Source organism: Leopardus geoffroyi, chromosome B1, assembly GCF_018350155.1.
Source record: "Leopardus geoffroyi isolate Oge1 chromosome B1, O.geoffroyi_Oge1_pat1.0, whole genome shotgun sequence".
NCBI classification, from domain to species: Eukaryota; Metazoa; Chordata; class Mammalia; order Carnivora; family Felidae; genus Leopardus; species Leopardus geoffroyi.
This window is the reverse complement of record NC_059327.1, coordinates 21,201,292-21,227,405: the sequence shown is the minus strand read 5'-3', so window position 1 is coordinate 21,227,405 and position 26,114 is coordinate 21,201,292. Positions and strand designations below refer to the sequence as shown.

The 26,114-nt window shown below is 39.4% G+C and overlaps 1 protein-coding gene across 1 annotated transcript; it reads right to left on the bottom strand.

The window, feature by feature from the left end:
* Positions 1–12,026: 12,026 nt before the first annotated feature.
* On the bottom strand, positions 12,027–20,487 carry FGF20 (fibroblast growth factor 20). Its single transcript, XM_045448983.1, has 3 exons — positions 19,833–20,487; positions 14,286–14,389; positions 12,027–13,154 (listed from the first exon to the last, which is right to left on the bottom strand). Exons 1-3 carry the CDS (start codon positions 20,116–20,118, stop codon positions 12,909–12,911), a joined length of 636 nt encoding a protein of 211 aa, XP_045304939.1. The 5' UTR covers positions 20,119–20,487; the 3' UTR covers positions 12,027–12,908.
* Between the last annotated feature and the right edge of the window lie 5,627 nt (positions 20,488–26,114).

Sequence of the window (26,114 nt, the reverse complement as noted above, 5' to 3'; positions counted from 1 at the left end):
CTTTTCCAAAGAAGACATCCAGATGGCCAACAGACACATGAAAAGTTGCTCAACATCACTCATCATCAGGGAAATACAAATCCAAACCACACTGAGATATCACCTCATGCCAGTCAGAGTGGGTAAAATTAACAAGTCAGGAAACAACAGATGCTGGTGAGGATGTGAAGAAACGGGAACCCTCATGCACTGTTGGTGGGAATGCAACCTCGTGCAGCTGCTCTGGAAAATAGTGTGGAATTTCCTCAAAAAATTAAAAATAGAACTACCCTATGACCCAGCAATAGCACTACTAGGAATTTATCCAAAGGATACAGAAGTGCTGATTCAGAGGGGCACTGTTTATAGCAGCACTCTCAACAATAGCCAAATTATGGAAAGAGCCTAAATGTCCATCAACTGATGAATGGATAAAGAAGATGTGGTTTATATATACAATGGAATACTACTTGGCAATGAGAAAGAATGAAATCATGCCATTTGCAGCAACGTGGATGGAACTAGAAGATATTACACTGCGTGAAATAAATCAGTCAGAGAAAAGACTGATATCATGCATTCACTCATATGTGGAACTTGAGAAACTTAATAGAAGACCATGGAGGAAGGGAAGGGGGAAAAATAGTTACAGAGAGGGAGGAAGACAAACCATAAGGGACTCTTAAATACAGAGAACAAACTGAGGGTTGGCAGGGGGTTGGGAGAGAGGGGAAATGGGTGATGGGCACTGAGGAGGCCACCTGTTGGGATGAGCACTGGGTGTTGTACGTAAGCAATGAACCATGGGAGTCTACCCGTGAAACCAAGAACACACTTTACACACTGTATGTTAGTCAATTTGACAATAAATTATATTAAATAAACAAATAAAATACAGCATATTAAGGGGGAAAATAATAAACAAACATTAAACACAAAATCAAAATAGCCCTAGAAACAACCAAATGTCCATTACTGTTGAAAAGATAAACAAACTGTGTCATATTCTTCCAATGGACTAGTACTCACTAGCAAAGAAAAAGATACCTCTGATACATGCAATACTATGAATAAATCTCAAGAAAATTAAGAGTTCATAGGGAATGATTCCATCTGGACTAAATTCTAGAAAATAGAAGCTAATCTATAGTGACATTAGGCAGATCAGTCTTTGCACCAAGCTGTGGGTGGAGGAGGGAATGACTTCAGTAGATAAGGAGGAACATTCTGGACTGATGGAAATATTCTATATCCTGAGTGAGTGGTGGTTACATAGGCACATATATTTGTCAAAAGTGATAAAGCTCTACACTTAAATTCTTTGAATTATTCTACATAAATTATACCTCAATAAAGTTAAAAAACATTCAAAAACCATTTTAAAGAAGTGTGACCGAAAGGAATGAAAGCAGGGACTTGAAAGAATGTTTGTGCACCCACGTTCATAGTAGTTGTGCTGAAATCAAACTATGTTTTTGGCTATACTCCTGGCCAAAAGGCAGAAACAACCCACCTGTCCATCGACGGATGAATGTACGAACAAAATGTGTCATATATGTAAAATGAAATATTATTCGAGCTTAAAACTCTGACAGCATCTAGCACGTTACAACATGAGTGACCTTGAAAACATTATGCTAAGTAAAATAAACCTGTTACAAAAGGACAAATATTGTATGATTCTTAGAGCAGTCAAACTCATAGAAAGGGACACCTGGGCAACTTAGTGAAGCGTCAGGCTCTTGATTTCAGCTCAGGTCATGATCTCACAGTTCGTGAGGTGGAGCCTCACATTGGGCTTTACACTAACAGAGCTGATCCTGCCTGGGATTCTCTCCTTCCTATCTGCCCCTCCCCACTTCCTCTCTCTCTCTCTCTCTCTCTCTTAAAAATAAATACGTATTGGGGCGCCTGGGTGGCGCAGTCGGTTAAGCGTCCGACTTCAGCCAGGTCACGATCTCGCGGTCCGTGAGTTCGAGCCCCGCGTCGGGCTCTGGGTTGATGGCTCAGAGCCTGGAGCCTGTTTTCGATTCTGTGTCTCCCTCTCTCTCTGACCCTCCCCTGTTCATGCTCTGTCTCTCTCTGTCCCAAAAATAAATAAACATTGAAAAAAAAATTTTTTTTTTAAAAATAAATACGTATTTTTATTTATTTATTTATTTTTTATTTTTTTTTTCTCAATGTTTTTATTTATTTTTGGGACAGAGAGAGACAGAGCATGAATGGGGGAGGGGCAGAAAGAGGGAGACACAGAATCGGAAACAGGCTCCAGGCTCTGAGCCGTCAGCCCAGAGCCTGACGCGGGGCTCGAACTCACGGACCGCGAGATCGTGACCTGGCTGAAGTCGGACGCTCAACCGACTGCGCCACCCAGGCGCCCCAATAAATACGTATTTTTAAAAAAATTCATAGAGAAAATAGAATGGCAATTGCCACGGGCTAGGAAGAGATGGGAATAATGGGAAATAAGTTAGTGTCCAGTGTGCATGGAGTTTCAGTTGGAGAAGATAAAAAAAGTTCCTTAGGTGGATGATAATGATGATGGCTTCCCAACAGTGTGAATATACTTAATGTCATGAAACTACACTTAAAAATAGCTAACGAGGGAAACTGTATCTATGTATGTATATTTTAGCACAATAAAAAAAAAGGAGAGATAGAAAAGACAATATGTGAGGGAAAACACTCCCACTGAAATTAATACTTTGCTTCTCTGGGTGGGGAAAGCATGGAAACCAAGATGAGCTGCTTTGCAAATACTGGAGCAGCCCTGACAATGGAAAACTGATAAGCAAGGGATCAACGAGGTTGGGAAGGAAGAGCATCAAGTAGTTACCATCCTGACCAACAGGATAGGTGAACCTAATGACCCAGATGATTATCTTCATGCTGAAATGCAAGGAAATTGCATCTTAAGTCTCTCCCAAAGGGCTATATCTCTACCTCCCCAAAACTCAAAGCATATATTTCATGGGAAATTGCTGGAGAATTAACTAATGGAAAGTTTTGGATTTGGATTGGGTCTGCTGTCTGCACAACACTTTCCCTGTGGGTTAAGACAAAGGGTCATTAGATTAGGGGTAACATCCCGTAATTCTTAAGAGGAACCACTGGCAAATTGCTTAGATTCAGAGATCAATAGGACACAAGAACCGGCTATACTCACAGACTCTGCAGCCATAGCAACAACCTTGGCAAGCCCTCCACACAGAGAGCAACAAGCCACTTCAAAATCACTGGGAGCTGAGCCAAGAGAGGCAACACTGAGACAAGGAATTCGTAAATCTTAAGGATAAACTCCCTGCTCATGAAAACAAAGGACAACTTCCAAAGCATTTTCTTTGATTTCCTCTGATCTCTCTTTAATTTAAGAAGCCTGGCCCTAAAGTCGAGATCCGACCCAGTCTCTCAAAGGGAAGGACAAATTGCCCCAAAGTCCTTAACACGCAGGTCCATTAAAACATTAGATCTGCTTGGAGAGACTCTAAGCCCTGTAACCTGTTTTGAACATAGGATAATATTCAAGAACCTCGGGGGCTTTCAGGTACAGGATCAAAGATAACATTAATTCTGGGAAATGTGTATATAAGAAGAGAAATTATTTTGACAATATATGAAGGAGAAAGTAGCTGAGGTTGCTGAGTTGTGATAATTGCTTGACACAGAGGACCAAAGAAGATTTCCTGGGATGGAATCTCCTCTCCCTGAGTGTGTAATTGCAAGGGATTTATTGCAAGTCTAGGGACAGAAAGAGCCTTCAAAATGTTGAAGAGTAGCACCCCAACAATTGAGCATGCCAAAAGGAAGTCTCTAAAACTACCCTGTATCACCACAATTGCAAATATGGAAGTACCAAGGTGCCATAGGACTATACCATATTACATACAGGAGTGCTAAAGAAACTAGAAATAACCTTATGCATTATTTACCCCATTAAGTCCCTGGTTTGACTAGTCCAAAATAGGGATGGACATTGAATCAACCTTAGAGTAATCTGTGGTTAGTGATACAGCAAATGTAGTCTATTAGATCCCAGTTAATTGTGGTCACCAGTGTAGTTTGCCTTCATTTGGCCATTTACTTTCTTACTGTAGAGATAAACTCTCTAGCATCATGTTATAATCTAATAAGGTGAAATATAAACAGGTGTCCTTGACCTAATTCAAATAGAACATGTATTCGTTTCATAGATGGCACATTGAGTAGAAGTCAGAAACAATTGTATCTGCTCTGCCTTCCCTTCCTAGGGAAAACTGATAAATATGATAGAATAATTTAACAAAAAAAGAAATTCAAGAGCCCTTCAGTAAACAATACCTTTCTGGAAGTACTGTTATTTGGAATAAGTTATGCACAAAAATTTTTTGCTTACAATCCATATTCCTAAACAGGATGCAAAGAAAGTAGGTGCCATGTATGGCTACAGACACATCAGGGTGTTATGCCTCAGACTCATCATCAGATTACATGGCCTCCTTAACACCAGTTTCCTTGACATTTACAAGGGCAACTTTTTTCTTTTAAATTTTTTTTATGTTTTATTTTCTTTTTTGGGAGAGGGACAGAATGCAAGCAGGGGAGGGGCAGAGATAGAGGGAGACACAGGACCCAAACCAGGCTCCAGGCTCTGAGGTGTCAGCACAGAGCCCGATGCGGGGCTTGAACTCATGGGCGTGAGATCGTGACCTGAGCTGAAGTCCGACACGCAACCGACTGAGCCACCCAAACACCCCTACTTTCTAACGTCAACTTTCTAACTTTCAACTTTCTAACATCTCAGCCCAGATAGCCAAGAAATGACTCTCCAGTGATCTCTTGATGTAGAATCATTGGCATGTCCCTAAGAAGATGGCAAAGTTGTCAGCTCCGTCAAATGGTGTCCTCATTTTGAAATGAGTCAGCCACTCATTGAGCATAGTTAAAACAGAGCAACTCGAAGAGAGAACATCAAGTCCTTTTGCCACCACTATGAATTTCATCATATCTGACGTCCAAGTAGTTGCAGGAAAACATGGGCAAATGAGATCTCCATTGTTAAATGGAAGCAGAAGAATCAGGAGATGGTAATGACCTTCACAGAAGTGCACTGCACTACTAGAGACCAGCCCTTGGCAAGGGCACCCTTACTGATTCCCAAGATACACTGCTTCTTCTAAGAAACACTGTTCTTGAACCTCTGCACTGTTTCCCAAGATCTCCAAGACCATTACTTCCAAATACTACAAAATATGATAGCTACCCAAATTCCAGCCTGGGGGCAAACAAAATTGAGACAGAGCAGGGACCAGATTCAAGTCTCCTCACCCAGGAACATGCAGAGAAAAAAAAAACCAATAACCCAGCTCTCTAGCCCAGCTTTGGGGTGCTGCTTGCCATCAGGAAGCCAAAAGCCACAAGCTCCGAACAAGTCCCATGGGCCAGCTTCCAAACAGTTTGCTCCTATGAGAACCAGACTAAGCCAGTCTGAGTCACAGTGAACCCCAGTGCTGACCTTTCACTGACTTTTTCCCTCATTATAATGCTAAAAATCACATCCAGGGATGGAGACTTAACATGCTAATTAGACATGCAATGTATGATAAAGCATGACCTCTTCATGTGCAGGCTCTGATAAATCCCCACCTCTACATGTTTAAACATCACCCTTCCCCCACCTCCCCTGCCCCGCCCCCCCCCCAAGTCTCTTTAAAACTTTCCCTGACTTCTCCTCAGGTAGCCAGCCTGAGGACCCTTTCCTCTGTGCTGTCACCCTGGTGCCCTAGCATACGTCCCTAAAAAGCCTTGCCTGGAAGTCCTGCTTGGCCTCTTGTCAATTTCTGTCACTTAGCCAGCCCAACGAGTTTGGTAACAACATGATTAGGGGTAGAGTCTTCTTTAAGATATTCTCAATAATTGCTCCTTTCAGAGTACCACCTCCCATTACTCATGCCCCATGGCAAAACAAATGAGGTCTGTCCAATGAATAGGGGAGAACTTTAGACACCCCAGCCATACCCCCCGCCATAAAGGGATCTGGTGCAATTCAGGTGTTAAGTCCTGCCTCTTCTTTACTAAAATACGAGAGAGAAAATAGAAGGAAAGCTGACTTATTTACTGAATTGGGAAAAGAGTACATGATTCACTGGGGCGAAAATGGGTTTAAAAAAAATAAAAGTAAATACCTGTGTTTAAAATTATTATTTTTTAATTTTTAAAGTTTATTTATTTTGAGAGAGAGAGAGAGAGAGAGCAGGAGAGGGGCACAGAAAGAGGGAGGGAGGGAGGGAGAGAGAGAGAGAGAGAGAGAGAGAGAGAGAGAATCCCAACCAGGCTCCACGCTGTCAGTGCAGAGCCCAAAGTGGTCTGAGATCATGACCTGAGCCAAAACCAAAAGTCAGACGCTTAACTGACTGAGCCACCCAGGTACCCCTGAACTTATATTTTTTTATATTTTAGTTATGTTGGTGGGAAAACTTATTGATGGAACAGAACAGGTATTCATTCCCGAAAGCCAGAAATGTTAAAATAAATATTAAAACTCCCTTTGACCAAATAGGTGACAACATAGATGTGAACCACTCAGAAGCCAAGTCATACACAGAGCTCTAGTGGCTGAGAAACCAGGAAATACTGAATAGTTTGCAAATGGAGCCAGGCGAATTTTAATTTAAAGTCCAGAAACTGTTTATTTATTTATTTATGTTTATTTATTTTTGAGAGAGAGAACATGAGTGGGGAAGGAGCACAGAGAGAGAGGGAGACACAGAATCTGAAGCAGGCTCCAGGCTCTGAGCTGTCAGCACAGAGCCTCAAGCAGGGCTCGAACTCACAGACTGCTTAACCAACTGAGCCACCCAGTTGCTCTCAGAAACCTTTTAAAACTAGGAGCCCTTTGGGGCACCTGGGTGACTCAGTCGGTTAAACAGCTGACTCTTGATCTCCACTCAGATCATGATCTCAGTTTGCCAGTTCAAGCCCAGCCTTGGGCTCTACGCTGACAGCACAGAGCCTGCTTAGGATTCTCTCTCTCTCTCTCTCTCTCTCTCTCTCTCTCTCTCTCTCTCTACCCTTTCCCTGCTCACTTTCTGTCTCTCTCTCAAAATAAATAAACTTAAAAAAAAAAAACTTAAGAGGACTTTAAGGGCACCTAGGTGGCTGGCTAACTCATTTGAGTGTTTGACTTTTGGTTTCTGCTCAGGTCATGATCTCACAGTTCTTGGGCTCAAATCTCACACTGGGCTCACACTGACTGTGGAACCCACTTGGGATTCTCTCTGCCCCTCCCCAGCTCATGAGCTCTCTCTCTCTCAAATAAAAAACAAAACAAACAAACAAACAAAAAACTAAGGGGCCTTTGGTTATCTTTTTTTTTCCCCCATATTTTTCTTTTCCAGTGTAGTTCTCTGATCCTTCTACTCTGTTGATAGATACTATTAGGCAAGGGTAGCATACAACCCAAATTGTCCTAATCAACTGCACTTTGAAGACCTAAGTATGAGGTTGCTGACTCTGATGAGAGGCAAAGCTACTTTCAGCATATGTGAAAACATTTAACCAGCTGTCATGAGCCATTTGATGAATTTCCGCCTCCCATTCCAGAGGGGTGTCTATACAGAGAAGACTCTTGGTCTCAAAGTATTAATTACATCCAATCATACATTGAACAGGGCAATACCTGGGACATGTGAGAGAACACTCAACCAGAAAAAAAAGATCAATCTATCCTATTTTAACAACTAGAAAAACTGATTCATGCTAATGAAAGTTGATTTAAATACACTCTAAAATTGTCTCTGGGTGATTGATGTGTATCAACATGATTAAAAAGAACATAAGAAGGGCACCTGGGTGGCTCAGTCGGGTAAGCATCTGACTCTTGATTTTGGCTCAGGTCATGATCTCACGGTTTGTGAGGTGGAGCCCCATGTCAAATTCTGTACAGACAGTATGGAGTCTGCTTGGGATTCTCTCTCTGCCCCTCTCTCTCTGCCCATCCCACTCGCACTCTCTCTCCCTCTCTCTCAAAATAAACTTAAAAAAAAAAAAAAAAACTAGAACACTTCCAGCAGCAAAACAATGTAAATTAAATATTTGTATTTACTGGGTAGACTACTCAATATTTGTTGTCACAGATCCAAGGCAATGCACCTACACCATGCAATTGGAACATTCCATTACAGTTCCATGAGCCCTTTGGGGTAGAAATATGAAGAGTATGATATAGGGTGAACCACTTAGAGTCTCCTTAGATCTGATTGGCTTTGGGGTCATGCTCAAATTACTCCGACAGTATCCAAAGATTGAAAATCATATGGTATATAGGATTTTGGTTAATAGAATTACATTAGCATGTCTGGTCCCTGTGGGAAACAGCTAATTGTTCAGAGAGAAGGGAGCCCTCTGACGACAACATAGCCAACCTCACAATAGGCCCTCAACAGGATTCCTAAGAGAATTAAACCCCAAGGGATCTATTATGTGTAGTACATTAACTTGTTTTCTATACATCTAAAATGGTACCAGACGCGTTCCCTGGGAGAATTAAGAAATACTCACACTGTTTTCTATATATGAGGCTTCATTCTTTTGCAAAACTCAGTTGAAAAAAATTAACCAGTCAACATATGGCCATTCTAATGAGTCGGACTGCAAAACTTGTCCCTGTCCAAAGAACTAAAGGTATGTTGGGCAGAAAATAATCACAGAAACAATGAAACTTGCTCTAACAGGCTTAGAAAAAAAGTTGAAGGAAGTGTTTTAAAATCACGTTGTATAATTTGTAAGTCCATACTGGAAGAAAAATTGGCATTAGGTATAAACATTATCAGTTTAAAATGGTCCCTTCATTTCCACGTCGTTATTTACATATTACCAACCAGGTAAAAAAGGGTAATTTCTAAGGAAACTTAAATGTCCAAGTGTGACCTGCAGAATTGTTTTGTGCAGCCAGAAATGAATTGTTCAACCAGTGGAATGACATATGTCTCTACCCTTCCCTTCAAATTCTTCACTACTGCCCCTGTGTATACCACCAGCCCACAGTAGGTTTAGTGAGTAGGCTCATCTTGGGAACCTTAGATTAATGTTAGTTGTAGGTTCTATGAAAACATTTAGGTTTGTTCCAAAGTACTAGGCATGGCATACTAAACCCCTTCTCTGCCAGTAGGAAGATACTGAGCAATTCTAATAATGGGTCAAGGAATTATATGAATGAAATTAACCACACCAACCAACATTGTACTATTGACCAAAATAATTAGTCACGCTACATTGCTGGCTAGAGGAAAGTGATGTGCCTTTAGTCTCACATATCGTACATCTTGAGGACCAAGATATCATCCTAGGAACCAACAGGCTGAGGTTAATTAAGCCCAATTTCAGTTTATAGATCTTTGTCTACAATAAACTGAAAAGGAAACATTTTATAATAGTGTTGATTGTGAGAAACTTGAAAGCCCAGGATTTATGGGGACTAAGCCCCCCAGATGTACTAAAATTATTTTTGCTAGTAGAAGCAGCATACCCTGAACACATAGGAGTTGTTTAATGTACAAATTCCTCGCTTACCAATAATATGTAATAGCTTTTTAAATTTCATCATTAGAATTAGAAATAGCCTATTCATAGGCATAACAGTTTACTGAAGTCAGAGTTTTAGTGTGTGTGTATACAGCATTTCTGATCATTAGTTCATTCATAAAACTGGCAATTTCCATACACTGCATTATAAATGTAAGTGATAGCCTGAGTGGCTTTCTAACTTTTATATCTCATGTTTACAATAGACCTACAATCTCACACATTTGATAGCTTTAGGTTTCTGAATTGTTTTGGTATTTCACTCAATTGAAAACCAAACTCTACAGAATTTGCACCCCAAAGCTTGACCAAACCCCCATGTTTTTAGATTTCTTTTATCATTGCAGAAAATGAAAGGAAGTTGGACAATTGACAGTTAATATTTCAAGCAAAGAAGAATGAAAAATGTAAGTTAATATATGATTGTGAATAGAACATTTAAAAAGGAAAGAAAATCAAAATAAGCAGAAAGGATAACTCATGGGTGACATTTTCCACAGGCATCCTGAGATATAACAAGTTGTTTTCAAACTACTGATTTGATAATAAATCAAATTACTCTTATCCTTCCATACATAAATTAAATATGCTCACACAACACTTCCCTTTAAGAGTATCAGGTGAAATCTATTCAGATACTTAATAGATCATTTCTTCAGATGGTACTAATACGGCAGGTGCAAATTGTTTTTCTGACCTAGGAAGAGCTGCCGATATATGAATACAATGAGAACAAAAGATGCGGCGACTTCTTAGTTTTCTAAAAGTTTATAAAGCCATTGCTTCAATCATACTTCCTATCTGAAAATCACTACAAGTAGCTATCACAATAATAAAAAAAGTTAACCTGTATTCTTATCATATCTCCAAAAATTTTTCTATCGGGTAATGATACGTATTGTGGACCGTGTTTTACCAGCGTATGGTCTCTTTAAATTTATAAAACTTCTTCCACAGTTATAAATTTAGACACCAGCATCATTTTACAAAAGACTTGAACTACCTCATCATGCTTGCTTGGGGACAGGTACTCTAAATATACGTATCAAACTGTGAACCAAACTAGGTGTTGGTTTTTTTACTTGTATTTATCGATAAAAGTAAAAATAAGTATTTTATTTTGAAAATTACTAAAGTATTACTGCTAAGCCATTTATTGTTATTTTTCACATTTATAAAACCAAGTGGTTTTGAGCTGAAACATTTCCGTCTCACCCGGTACACACTCAAGTGCACACACAACTCCCCTCATGGCGCATACACATTCCCGTGTAGCTTTATTCAAGTTATATCTTCAACTCCCTATCCTCACCCCACACATAACCATTAATTTATTGAAGTAATGACAGGTGGAGCTAATAGGCATAACTCCAAACAGCATCAAGGGCGGTCACCCTTGCCCTTCAAAGTACGATCTGTGGTCTAGCAGTATCACGTATCACCTGAGACACTGTTAGAAATGCCAAATCCCAGATCCACGCCCAACACAGATGTAGAATTTAACCCATCCTTTACCAAGACTACCAGGTGATTGTGTAAGTATGCTGAAGTTTGAGAAACACCGCTCTAGACTAGTGGTTCTCAAAGTGTGATCTCCAGACCAATCGCATCAGTATTACCTGGGAAGCTGTTAAAAAATTCAAGTTTTCAGAATCTACCCCACACCTACACATCAGAAGCTCTGGCACTGGGAGCCCAGCAATCTGTGTTTTACAAGCCTTCCCGGCTGGGACCTGATGGCAGCTGCAACCATTATCATTACCACATCCTCACCGATGATGCTATGTCTAAGGGCGGTGACACTGGCAATTTCAGGGCAGAAGCAAACAAAACCTAAGAAAGGCCTTTAAGAACTTACCAGACTTGTATCAGCACAGATTTCTGAATTCACCTGTTGCTCCCTCTCCCCATTGCTCACTAAACTCTAGCCACAAAGCTCTTTCTCACCACAGGGAGTTCAGGCTCCTTGTTTCCTCTTCCTATCAGGCTCTTAATTCTCCTCTTAGGCTGGCTAGCTCCTCCTCCTTCTTTACGACCCATCAAAATGTCATCGCCTTAGAGAAGCCTTCTCTGCTTCACTCACCCTATCTAAATTTGCTGTTTTCTGTGTCGGAAACTTGCTTCCTCATAGAGCACATCACAATGCACAGTTAATGGTATTTATTTGTCAGGTGACTTATTTGCCATCTGTTTCTCCTACTGGACATTAAGTTCCATGAAGGGCCCACTTGGGTCTTGACCACCAACTTCCTTTGTGCCTAACAGTGTCTTCTGTATAGCAGGCTTTAATGAATACTTCCTGAATAAATGACTAAACAGGAGATATAACAAAAATAAGTGAACATAAGTTGCCTATAATATTTGATACTTTTCAACATTAGAAGTTCTCTAAATATCAAAGTTTTTCCCAGGGAACTTAGAATCTTGTCATTTAACAAGTAGGTTATATTAGTAGAATAACTTTAATCTAAAAAGCAATGAGAACAAAACACAAAATAAAAAGTGTTTAATTCCCTTTTGAATGTGTGTTGAATTCAATACAGTTTGATAAAGCATTTTTCTAAGGCAAAGGAACCATTGTTACACTTAGAAGGTAATTGACTGCAAAAAAATATATATAGTCTATGCTGTATGTTATTCTTAAAAAGAAATTCAAGATTTTATTCTATGTTTACTATGTTGCAAAAATGATGTCTTCTTTACAGCTCTGGACATCATGACAATGGCACGATAGAGGAATTTTTGTTGTTGTTTTTTCCTTTGCATTATCTTCATATACCAGTAAAAAATAAACTCTTCAATAAATAAATATATATAATAAATATTTGCAAAGTGAAAATGTATAAATAGGTCCATCCTTAAAAAAAAATGTTCCATCTTGGCATGCATGTTCCGTAGTCCACGTTTCATCCGGGTTTTTTACATGTAACTCCACAACCTGCAAAATCTTACAAGGTCCTCAGAATTTATGTAGCAATAATTTTGGCCAACTGCATTGATTTATTTCTTCAACATGAAGTGTCTATTTTATCATGTAACTTTTAAAGTAAACATAATCCAGAGAGGTGAGGTACCAGCAGCAAACTAGGTGGGGTTCCCATTATCCACAGTTTAACAGATTTTCAGCTTCAATTTTCCAGGAAGGACTGACCCAGTGTACCTAAGGGAACTTAATCCACGTATAAAGAGAGGTCTTGATCTGCTTCAAGTCAAAATGTGGGGGTTATTTTTTGTCCGTTCTCAACATCCTTTCCAAAGTCAGTCTCTCGCCAGAAAACATTCTGAGGGTCTTCCTGGGTTATTTCACGGTGCGAACTGTAACAAGAAAGAATGGTCGTAGTTCGGTTCTTCGATAAAGACACTATCACGCTTCAACTGTACATCAGTATGTCCTTGTACAATTCAGGCACTCTTTCCGGATCCACTGGTCTGGGCAGGAAGTGTGTAAATTTCTGATGTCTTTTGGACCTGGCACCGTCTCTCGCGGTTCCGTCTTTGTTAAGCGCTACGAAGTACCTGCGGCCGGTGTCTCCGTGTTTATATATGTTGGATGAGTAGGTATTATACCAGTTCTCTTCAAATTGCTCCCTAAAGATGCATTCAGAAGTCAATTTCTCCTATAAGAGAGAAAGTAACTACCATTAAAAAAACACCTTTGAGAGAATCTCCTTAGCAAAGTCTCATCGCTCTATTTTCACTGCTTTGCTTCTAACGACATCCTTGTCGAAGAAGAAAAACGGAGGAGCTGGTTTTGCTTTATTTTTAGTTCTTATGTTGTCTGGAATTCTTTCTCCCAGTCTGCTAAGCCTCCCAGAAGCCTAGTTCAAAGAACTTCCAGTTAAATATCAATTGTCAATTTTATTTCCAGACACTCAATATCCAGAACTTTCCCATGCTCCATTATATCTCCCTCCTACCACCATCCCCACCAAACAGGCCTGTAGCTTATCTTGCTCTGTTGTTAGATGCCAAAGTTCTACATAGCAAGTTTCCACTATCATTCTGAAATCTTTCAAGATCTTGTTAACATCCAAAGTCCTAATTCAAAAGCATCATTCCAAAGCATGGATCTTCCCTTTATGTATTTACTAATTGTTTGACAATACATTCTCCATCATTAACTTTGATCTAGATGTTACTATTAGGTAAATGTAGTAAATGTCCAGTGATTTCTTGCCTTTTCAAAACAGACTATATATTATCCTAAGGGAGAGACCACAGTCGCTTTTTGAATCGTGGCTCTTGTAATTATCAAGACTGCAGACATGGTCAAGTATGGCTGCCATTTTCTGTTGTTGCTTACATTATCCTAAGACTTCATTCACTAATTTCCTATATGTGAAGGTCAGCAAGATATATATTTAGCTATGGAAGATGATCATGGGTGGAGAAAATTTACATTAAATGAAATATAAAGGTGAAAAGAATTTAACATGGCCAGAAGAAAATGACATTTTTCTCTGTCTCTAGCAGGAATAATCAAAATACAGAGGGAAGTAGAAAGACCCAGATAATGGGCAGAAAGAACTAGCAAACTGAAAGCAATAATTGTTTGGGGTTTACAAACTGAAATTGAGTTAGATACTACTGTCCCGACACATGGAAATTAATCAGGATGCAGATGTTTAATTTCTACAAGTGTATATTTTATATATTTCTTCTGACATGCATTGTTGGTAGGTATTTTACTGAACAAAAATGATTAGCCTTAATTTTAAGAATTATAATAATGTTTTTAAAATACGTACTGAGCCATAGAGTTCTCCTTTGTCATTCATTCCAAGGTAAAGACCACTGTCCACACCTCTAATACTGACCAGTCCCACCGCCACACTGATGAATTCCAGGATACCTGAATTTATAAACAAAATAATGACTTGTATTTATTAATGAACATATGACTACTGAAAAGAGTAGATTGGTATTGCTAAATATAGTAATGTAGGTGAAAGTCCTTTATAGGCTGAAAAGTGCTATATAACTGTCTTATTATGATGACCCTCCCATTTTACACATGGAAAAAAAAGCTAAAAAGGAAAAATTGTCCATCAGGGTATAATGTTAAAGGTATAAAACCTTAAACCAGATGGACCTTCAGAGCTTACTGTAAAATTTACAGTAACAAAATCTTACGGTAACATACTGGCTAGTCTGAATACGCAAGTCGTACGTCTTTTTTGATGTTTCAGTTTCCTCATATACAAAATGGATGAAATGCATCTTTCCAGGAGAGTCGTATGGACTAACACATTTAGGCATTTAACAAGTGGAAACTATTATTATCATAAATTAGTACATAATGGAGGTATTCTTAGCCCTTTCTGATTCCATTAGTCAATTATAACCATGTTGTATTAATTGTTTTGTTTTGGTTTTGCTAACCATGACTCAAGTCAATCTTTTTCTAATGGCAGCAACCAGTATACCTTGTATGGGTATGTTAGTGTTTTATAGTTTATAAAGGACTTCTACTTATATTTTCTCCCTGGTCTTCAAAAAAAACAATTCACTAAGCTAGGTATGTAAGATAATATTATCCCCATTTTTACATATAAAGAAACTGAGGCACAAAAAAGGTTTATTGACTTGCCCTAGAATATGACATTTGGAATTAGTAGAAGTAAACACATGAACTCACATCGTTCTGAGCCCTAATCCAATGTTTCTACTCCAGGATGATACAGTGATTTCAAAACTTTATAGATTACGTAGTGTGCTGTCTCCTGTTACATCGTTCTTAAAAATAGATAGTTCAAAGAAGTAAAGGGACTTTATAGTTCATTAAACATGATAGCCAAATATCAAGATTTTAGCATGCAAGTAGATTTTTTGCTATTTTTGCTAACTTTCTAAAATTATTTTTCTTTATCAATAAACTAGGATCAAAAACTCTCCACTTAATACACTGATATGCCATAGTAAAAAAAATTAATGCTTCTCTATGCATTGCTCCTTTTCTCTGTATACACTAACCCTTGGACTAATTGCTTTGTCTTGTTCTTTTGACTCTTTGCTGAAAGGATATACAGACATACTTTCTATGCTTGGAACTGCCTTCCGAGATAGCTTTCTACCCCCCCTCCTTTACCCCCTCTTCAGCTCTACAAACAGCATAAATGTGCACTAGTTAGCCCGATTCTTGCTCTTATGTCATATCTTGATTTATTGAACAAGTTCCTGTTTGGACACTTGATGTTCCCAAGGCCAAGGGAAAGTACAAAATCTGGCTATTTGGTTATACAGAGGGTTCTATGCTGTTCACAGCCTAATTCATTCTTTGGCAGAAACATAGATTCTTAAGCTCTAAACACAGATTCCTAAGAGCTCAAATGAGCTCTCTCAAACTAGTAGTAGATCACGGAGAACACTAGAGCTATCAAGGATCTTACAGCAGCAATACACTACTAAATACACTACTAAGTGACTGAGCCACCCAGGCGCCCCATTGAGTGATTTCTATTAGAAAAAAAATACAAACCCAAAACATGATCAGTAGAAGAAGATATATTAACAGCATTTCACCCAGGATAAACTTACAAATGTATAATTACTTGAAATTGTATTGAATTTTAAATTCAAGTGGAAAAGGGTACTATGCCTCACGTGTAACTTAATTCTCTTTAAGTATCTCATTTACATTAAGATGCTCTTGTCTTTCAGAGAACAGGAACTGATTAAACGATTAGGATGTATAACAGAACCAGTTTTCAAGTACAATAAAATATAAGTTTCATTTCCATATAAACCAATTATATAACAGGTCTTATAAAGTATCCATGTTTGTCTTGCAAAACCAAATGGTAAACCACCTCGACTCCATTTCTCGTTTTAAGATAATGCTATCTTGTCCAAAACAATGTAGTTGTAGAAAGACAAGAAATCACATAACTCTTTACAACAATGGCATTCAGTGGTTTCAACTTGATTAAACAACATCTAAAACTCCATCCATAACCAGGCATTAATAATTTTGCAATGGTTCACAGAGATTTATGGGAACAAGGTTATGTGGTTGTTGTGCTCCTCTTATAGATTTTAGCCACACTTTTAAATTCTGATCCTTTTTCTCCTTGAGGAAATAGTATACCACACAGTAATTTGTAATCACTTGATTCTTAAATGAGATGTGACAAGTCTTTCTTATTTATAATATGAGGTGGCAACTAAGCTAATTCCTTAACAAAGAGTAGACATGAAAAACCTTCCTTAAGAGGTAATCACAGATTTTAGATAGATTTTCTAATGCCCAGTGTCCCATAAAAAGACTTGGAGGTACTTTGTCTTTCTGGTGTCATTTTCAAAGCCAGCCTTTTTAAAAATCATAATAAACAGGTGAGTCAACCCACAATGCAACCACATCAGACAGATCTATGGAGAAGAGGGGAGAATAAAGGAAAAGCCTTTAAAGGAATATGTTTGATCTCAGGTTAAACTTTTTTTTTTAAGCAATGATTTCATGTTTACATATTAGGTAAAATCTTCCTACTGTACTACTGTGCAGAAAAACTGTATTATAAATATAGAGAGAACTCAGATAGGAAATTATATTAACCTCACTGAGACCTTTTTGCTTAGCTTCTATTGATGTGGTTTTGAAATTTTAAATACAGGATTCTGAGTTTTTCATTTAATCATTCACGGGCAAATTAGTATAAACTATCAAACATGTTATTTAGCATCACCAATAGCCATTCTCAAGCTGCTTCAAAATTCTCACTTTGATGACACATTAATGAGTTTAAAAGAAAAACAGCAAAATAATTTCATAATTAATCATTGAAGCACTAGTAAAAGAAGGCAAATACAGAGAGAAGCATATGATGTTATACAGGCTAAACATAAACTTTCTTCTCACCTACACTCCCCCTTGCAGTAAATTATGATGTGTTAGCGATTCAAGGCCACTAGGATGCACTGTAATGAATGGTAGAGGCTGTTCACACCTCCTTTAGGCTATGAAAACTAATCTGCGTTCTTTTCCCTTTGTGTAACAGTAAATATGTTGTTCCGATACGTAGCCTCCCACCATAGAATGACTTGAACTATTACAAAATCGGTCCAAGTCCTATTTTTGCAATTACTAAATGCTTATGCAAAAATTTAGCAAAAGAAAAACGTTCCAGCAAGATGGGAATTCTGGTATACAATATTCTTTTCTTAAGGAAGAGATTTAAACACCAGTTTGATGAATGTCATCAAGCCTAGAAATATTTATAATCTCTTCCCATAGAATTGTATATCTTCCTGTAGTCTTATTAAGAGTCACAAAATGAAAAAAGCAAGTGGTCTCTTTGGAGGCCACAGTTGAATCTCAAGTGTCTTAGTGGGAGAGAGCCAAAGCATAAGAGACTCTTAAAAACTGAGAACAAACTGAGGGTTGATGGGGGGTGGGAGGGAGGGGAGGGGAGGTGATGGGTATTAAGGAGGGCACCTTTTGGGATGAGCACTGGGTGTTGTAATGGAAACCAATTTGACAATAAATTTCAAAAAAAAAAAAAAAAAAAGGATCTCAAGTGTCTTAAAAGCTGAATTTCCAAGGCTGTACTGTGTATCACAAGGGGATACTGTGTATCACAAGGGGTAGGGGTTAAGTCTAAACCTAACTTCTAGCTCCTCTACTCTTAGTCCTTACCACCCTCGTGTCCCTTTCTAAATCTTTCTAGTAGCCAGAAAATCTTTCTGTAATAAAAGGAGTGCCATAATTCTTTTAGGAAACTGAGCCACCTGATGTCAGCAGAGTTCTTTAGAATCAGAATCTCAGCCTCCTCCATTTAGAAACCACTTTCTAAAAGTGACCCCAAGGTTGGCCAGTAGGTCATGACACTCTTGACTCATAGTCAATAGGAATTTGGAAGAGATCAGTGGAAGCTGCAAACATATGGGTTTTAAAAAGTTAATTTTCTAAGCCTTTAAGTGCTACCAAATGACCACCACATGCTCATTTCTACATCTAGAGTTACAAATGCCCCTGAAACTGAGATTTACACTTCTCCAAAGTTTTAATGAGTACTGCAAGTCGAAAAAGGGATGAGAGTATAAGAACAAGGGGAAGAGGACAAGAGAGGGCCATTCAGAAATGAGATTCTCAAAGAGCCCTCAGTGCGCTAAGGAAGAGAAAGGAAGACAGATGTTGGGCCCTTTCACATTGCTGCTGACAAGTAAACCCTATCTGTTAAAACTACAATAAATCTCTCCAGTGATGTCCCAAGTTTGATGACCAAGAATCCTTTGAGAATGCTACCGGGTTAACTCTAATATAATGAAAACCCCCGCAAGGGGGGGGAAGATCCTGAGATGTTAGAACCTGGAAGCACCTTAAAAGTCATCACCTAATTTAAGGCCATCATTGTACAGAAAAAAAGAAAATTAAGGCTCAGGCTTTTGAAGGCACTTGCTAGCTCTACAGCTAGTTAGGGGGTAATTAACAATAGAGACCATAGGATTTCCCAATCTGGTGTCATAGGGATCCCTCGCCTGTTTATTTTAACCCTTTCTGTTCCCAGGCATTGCCGGAGGTATTCTGAAACACGTCCCTGTGTGTTCCCACCCATATCCTCTTTCGCTTCCCCATTTCCTCTTCCATATAGTCAATACGAAGATCTTTGCTTTCGGGTTTCACAATTTCTAGAGGAGCTTGGCTGAGCGACTGGGCATGCTCAGTAGCCGGATAGGCTCCCCCCCCCCCGCCCCTGCCCCCCGACCTCCCCCTTTTCTCGCCCAAACAAAACTTTCAAGAGCTCAAAGAATTGCAGGCAGGTGAGCCTTACAGCAGGGACGCTCACTGGAAGTGAATCTGTCACCTACCTCTTCGGGTGAACATTTACGGTAAATGCTCCCACCCTGCACAGGAGCGACCCTCTGAGCAGTAGCCATGAAGTCACTATCCACCCCGTAACCTAGGGGGCATGTTTAAAGAAGAGACGGCTTCGGATGTTAATTTTTCTTAAGTAAATGGTGCTGGAGGCAATGTGAGAAGAAGCAGGAGAAACCAAAACAGAGATTTAAAAAACAAAACTAAAAACTGCCTGCGAGGTGAGACGTGCGAGGGAGACGTGATTGCGAGTCCTGGCCTCGCCCCAGGCAGCAGAAAAGGGCAGGGCCGCAAGGTGCGGGCGGAGCACCCACCCCTTCCCCTCCCGCCCCCGGCGTCTGGAGCTGCAGCCCTGCGGGAGAAAAATCCTCCCTGTCCCCGCGCTGGCCCGCCCTTCAGCCCCAGCCCGCACCTCGCACCGATTAGGGTCCGCGGGCTCCCTCCGCACGGGCTGGCTCGGGGGTGCTGGGGAGCCGGTACGTACCGAAGAGGCTGTGGTCCTGCCGGGTGCCCTGCACGCTGCCGTCGGGCAAGATCTGCAGGTGGAAGCCCGTGCGGCAGTAGAGCTGCCGGCGGCGCAGGATGCCGTGCAGGTGCGCCAGCTCCGCGGCCCCGGGCCCGCCGCGGGCGCCCCTCTCCGCCGCGCCGCGGCGCTCGCCCAGCAGAGGCGGCCGCTCCCCTGCTGGAGGCAGCAGGAAGTGCGAGCCCACCTGCTGGCCCAAGCCCTCCAGGCCGCCGAGGAAGCCCCCGACTTCGGCTAAGGGAGCCATGGAGGGGCCCGAGGGAGAGGCGGACGATCCGGAAGACAAAAGACCCCCCGAAAAAAAATGTAGCGGGGATGGGGGAGTGACTGGAGGAAAAATATAGCAAAGCAAGCGCAAAAAGACCCGGTTACTCCTGTGAGGTCGCTGACTGGACTTTGCACTGTGATAGCAGGGGAGTTTTCACTGTCTTGGAGCGATCTTCTCTCCTTGGGCGGGTGGGAGCCGGCTGCTGGCTTTGCAGAAACATCTATAGCTGCCGCTGCCAATACCGGGCTGGGCCTGGGGCTGGGACCGGGGGCTGAGGCTCCAACTCCGCCAACTGATCAGATCAGAGTCCTGTGTACATACACACCGAGTATATATGCGGGTCCTCTTGACATATGCTAATCAAGTCCTTTCATGCGCGCTGGGGAGGTGCTGTTTGAAATCTTAAACCGGCCTCCTCTCGACACGTTTTTGCTCTTCGGAAGTGACCAAAAGGGGCCCTTGACGGTCCTCTATCCATGCTGTCGCAAAAACCATTCCCACACTGGGCCAAAGCTAGCCAGCAACTTTGGGGAGGCGCAACTAAGGCCCCTCTTTGGGGTTGTCTTTGGAACAACCGTGATGCAGTTCAGCTACTGCTGTGCAACCGCCTTTGATGTGAACTCCTTTGCAGTGATAGATGGCTGCTAAAAAGGAGCCCAGCTTGGCAGGTATATAGAAGAAGGGGAAGGGGGAGGGAGGTGGAGGAGGCGGGAGGAGGGGGTGGAGGAGGGGATGGGTAGGAGGAGGAAAAAGGGGAGAAGAGGAGGAGAATTGGACTCCTTGGGAGCTGCTGGGAGCCTGCAGTGGACAGGTGCAAAGAAAAGTAAGAGACAGAGAAGGAAAAAGGGCGTTACCTGAGGCTTAGGCCTGCCCAGACACACATGAAAGGAAAATCAAAGCTTTGACAGTTTAACTCACTAATTTTAAAACACTAATAAAATGTACAAGCATTACTTTTTTCTTTTATCATTTAGATGGGGGATTTTCTTTACATAATCAAGGTTAGGTTAGGAACACATACACCCCCCCCCTTCCCAGGTTCGCTTTAATGTTTATCTTTTCTCAGATAGCACATGATCTAACCAAGATTGCCTTATATCTACATGGAAGTTTTAAATTGTGTGCTAAGGTCATGGGCTTTTCATCAACACAATAAAATAACATAGTATAAACAGGAATGTAGGGATTAAGGGTAAACCCAAATACGTTGAAAAAAGATGGTTTACATTCTTATATTTGCCACAAATAGAAAATGAGTAGTGCCATAAATGATGTGTGGCCTCTGGGGCCCTTATCCAATCTAAGAGCATTTCACTGTTCTTTTTAGTTGCATTTTCTTTAAGGTTAGATTTTGTTGTTGTTGTTGTTGTTGTTCATATTTTAATTATAAAAATGAGTCAATAGTGTTGATTCTCGACGTGCTTTTGAGACAGGAGAAGTTACTGGTAAAAATGTAAGAGTGCCTGTGTGTATTTGTAAACTAAAAAGTCATTGAAGTGAAGGAGATGAATACTTATCCATGTAAACCGTAAAACTTTGGTTTTGTACCACTAGTGAAATTCAAGATCTTCCCATTAAAATTTTTCAGTGGCAAAAGAGTTGAGAATCATTTGGCAGATTTATGTTCCCCCTAAGCAAAAAGTTTTAGGGAATCACTAAAGATTCATTTTTCAGTCTTATTTCACGGTCTGTTCAGCAAAAGCCTGAACCTGGGAGCACAAATGGATGTGACTGCTTTATTTTATTTGCTCGGAAGGGTTTTTTGCTAATTAACTGGCAGGTGCTTTAAAGTAGGTAAAGTTACACCTTTTCATCACTGCAGCCCTAAGTACTTACCCTTGTGCAACCAAGTTATAAAAGAATCCTTAAAGCAAGTGATTTGCTGTTGATAGATATGAAATAAAACAAAAACACTAGCTAAAAACAATAAACAGAAAAATCACTCTAGAAATGTATATTCTAAGTCTGTTTTAAAGGTTGTACCAGGTAAATGTCGTATTATTTCACCTTTCAGATAACAGCGGTCTGTCTTGTAGTAGGACCCCCAAATCCACCATAAGCAAGATTTCAAAGCACATCTGTGTAAACATTATCACATCAGTGTAAAACATCAACCAATGAGCTTTTACTTTGAACCAAATCTTCTTAATTGCAGTGTTAAATCAAAGAAAGTTAGATCAAAGTTGTGTGAATCTCATAGCAGGATAACTAAAGTAGCCAGCGCATACATTGATTACTTTTAAAGAGGAGATACTTAAAGGTTTTAAAACTAAGATCAGGTGCCTTTTAATGAGGTTTGTTTCAAGGTCTAAGTTCTGTACAACATCCAATACTGTTAATTATTCCGCAATGGATATCTAGCATCGTCACCTGCTCCTTGAGGTACCTGTTCAGTCTCTGAACTATTTCCCCACATGAACACTTTAAGCCCTGCTGTATGATCTATAGCCCTTAGACTGGTTAAGTCTCTTGTATTACTTCTAGATATTAATATCAGGAAATTTTACACATGGTCACCAAAAGCCCCAATACTCTAATAATAGAGTTACCTTCTCTTTGTACAACTTGAGCATTTTCAAGTGCATTACCTTAACTGATCACCACAATAACCCTATGAGATCAACACATCCCATTTTATAAAGAAAAACAAAAATGTCCTGGACTCTAGCTCCGGATTTAGTCCAGAGTCCTACATCTCAGGGTAATTTCTTTAAACTCTCTAAATGCCCCTGTTTCAGCTTTGTAAAGGAAGTACAATATAACTCCTGCCTCATTCACTATGCCTAGGGTTGCTATGGGAATGTGGTTTTAAAACTATAGTTTTCTGTGCATGTAAGATGCTAGACTTTTCAGTTGTTGGGAAAATGTTTGCTTCATAATATAGCAAATGTGATTTGTTTGAAATACATAATAAATCTTTTTTCCCCCAAACCAAACCTTTAATGTGTAAGTTTTGAATGGTGCTTAATGCCATTTTATAAAGGGCCAGAATAGAAACAAAAAGATAAGGATTTCTTTTGTTTGTACTAGTCATGTGACAGGAAAAGATAACACTAAAGTTTTTTTTTTTGCACATGCTGTGATGATATCATGGGAAGTTAAATAATTTTGAAGAGTGTTTTACAAGAGTGCATTATTCAACTTTTAAGTATACACTGCAATCTAATCAACTTCACCTATACTTCCTAGAGACCACACTTGCCTTGCTGTTATACAAATATGTGGTACAATTTCTACTTCCACAAAATGTAGTTACAGTTTTCCAGGCCATATAATTCCTATATAGCTTTTCAGCAAGCATATTGTCATGAATCTTTGTTTTTAACACACGAAAAAGAAGTCAATGGCTTTTGATACTTCTACATGTGTTTAACTTGAGAGAAAGAAAAAAAAAACGGATTTAAAAGTCTTGACTTACACCCTCAATAAAATAAAAGTACGTTTGCCTAACATTATTTATTATTTGTAATTACAAAATATTGGCAACAGCATAAATTTCCATACACAGGACACTAAATGAATAAATTACGGTACATTCATACAATGGAGCATTGTATAGCCGGGAAAAGAATGAGAAAGATGATATTACTAATGAAAAGAGCAAAGCTTTTGCACACTTTAAATATAGTGTAAAAACATGTATATGCCTTTCTTTTTTTTTTTTTTCAAAGTTAAACATAGGATAGACAAACCAAAAACTAATGAAATTGGTTACCTTGTTCATTCATTATCTGGGATGGATGTGAATGGATTAGAAGACATGAGGGAGTGACACTTCTTTGAGAGCAACTTTTCATAGAGCTTTGACTTTTGCAGAAATATGTTTTCAATTTTTTTTAGGTAAAATAAAATTAAAAAGAATCAAGAGGTGGGGGCAGGGAACAAAACCAGCAACAAATGACCTAAGTGAATTCAAGTGACACAAAAAGGAGTAATGATCAGTTAAAAAACACTTAGTAATTTTCAAATATAATTCTTTGACCAAATAACCAAGGTCTAAAGAAGAAAAATACATGAACAAATATTAAATTTCAGTTACTAAGACTGTTTTTCTTAGTTGTAGAGGTTAGATTACTGTTTTGTAAGATCGAACAAATGAGTAAATATGTTGACGATGAGACTTCAGTATTTCACAGAGAATGAAGATACAAATATGAAAACAGACAAGACTAGAATGAATCCTGTAGTAATGAATTGGAATTGCAGTGATCAGTATCAGCATGTGGGGTGTGTGTGTGTGTGTGTGTGTCAATGTGTACCTCCATTCTGGCAACTAAAGAGGCCTAGATGCAAAGATACACCGGAGGCAAATGAGCACATGTCTCACATGAGCACGTGTCTAGATCTTAGTTTCTTGATTTAATCTTCCATTAAAATGACCCAGGGAAAATGTCTGGTCCCAGGACTGCGGCAGCTCTCTTTCTTTCTTAAGACTATTTTTTTAGAGCAGTTTTAGGTTCGCAGCAAATAAGAGTAGAGATTAGAGATTTCACATCTTCCACCAGAGTGGTATATTTATTACAATTGATGGACCTATACTGACAGGTCATTATCACCTAAAGGTCATAGTTTGCATTAGGGTTCACTTTTGGTGTGTTGTATATTGTGTTCATGGGCCTAGGCAAGTGTATAACGATATGTACCCATCACTATACTATCATACGGAGTAGTTCTACTGCCCGAAAAACCTTCTGTGTTCACTCACTCATCCTTCCTCCCCTTCCAACTCCTGGCACCACTGCTCTTTTTACTGTCTTCATAGTTTTGCCCTTTCCAGAGTGTCATGTACTTTGTATCATACAGTATGTAGCCTTTCCAGATTGCCTTCTTTCACTTAGTAATATACACTTAAGATTGATTCCTCTATGTCTTTTTATGGCTTTTGTAGCTTATTATCCCTTACTACTGAATGCTATTTCATTGTCTGGATATACCACAGTTTATTTATCCATTCACCTACTAAAGGTTTTCCTGGTTGCTTCCAAGTTTTGTCAACTATGAGTAAAGCCTCTATAAGCATCTGTGTGCATACTTTTGTGTGGACATGACTTTTCAACTCCTTTGGGTAAATATCAAGGAGTGTGACCTCTGGATTGTATGTTAGACTATGTTTAGTTTTGCAAGAAAATGCCAAATGTCTTCCAAAGTAGGTGTACAATTTCGGATTCCCTCCAGTAGTGAATGAGGGTTCCTATTTGCTGCACATTCTCACCAGCATTAGATGTTGTCAGAGTTTTTATATTTGACTGTTTTAATCGGTATGTAATAATATTTCATCTTAATTTGTGATTCCCTAATGACATATGATGCAAAGCATCTTTTTATATGCTTATTTGCCATATGTGAGGTATCTGTGAAAGCCTGTGGCACATTTTTAAATCTGGTAATTTGTTTTCTTGTTGTTGAATTTTAAGAGTTCTTTACATATTTTGGATAATAGCCATTTATCAGATGTGTCTTCCGCAAATATCTTCTCTCAGTCTGTGTCTTGTCTTCTCCTTCTCTTAACATTGTCCTTCACAGAGCAGAAGGTTTTAATTTTAATGAATTCCAACTTATCAAGTGTATCCGCCATGAATTGTGGAGAACTTTTCCTTATGGAAGAATATCAACTAATAAATACTGAAGGAATGATGGAACTACAAAATGGCCATTTTGCAGCCCTTCATAGGATCATTGCTAATCCAGTGATATCATCAATGCATGCTAAAACTAGGGGGTAAAAGTTAGATGAAGAAGAGACTATTTACATAATCTCAAGTACTCCCTCAAAAATTGTTTCTCGATCACAAAGAGAAAACTGTAACTTCTAGTGGATTAATCTAGTGAATACTATTTTAACCACATCATAAAAGTAAATAACAATAATGGGACAAACCAGTGCTATGTGCCTCTCAATATCTTAGGGAAGGATACAATGTCATTTATTTGGTGTTCCTGCCAAAAATGCATAATCTACTCATGAGGAAACATCA

What these genes read in the sequence shown, in the direction of transcription:
- FGF20 (XM_045448983.1), bottom strand. Translation starts at nt 20,118, where the DNA reads ATGGCTCCCTTAGCCGAAGTCGGGGGCTTCCTCGGCGGCCTGGAGGGC. An exon ending in GCAGGACCACAGCCTCTTCG is followed by an intron (nt 14,390 to 19,832) that starts GTACGTACCGGC and finishes TTATAAATTCAG; the next exon opens with GTATCCTGGAATTCATCAGT. An exon ending in AAGGAGAACTCTATGGCTCA is followed by an intron (nt 13,155 to 14,285) that starts GTACGTATTTTA and finishes TCTCTCTTATAG; the next exon opens with GAGAAATTGACTTCTGAATG.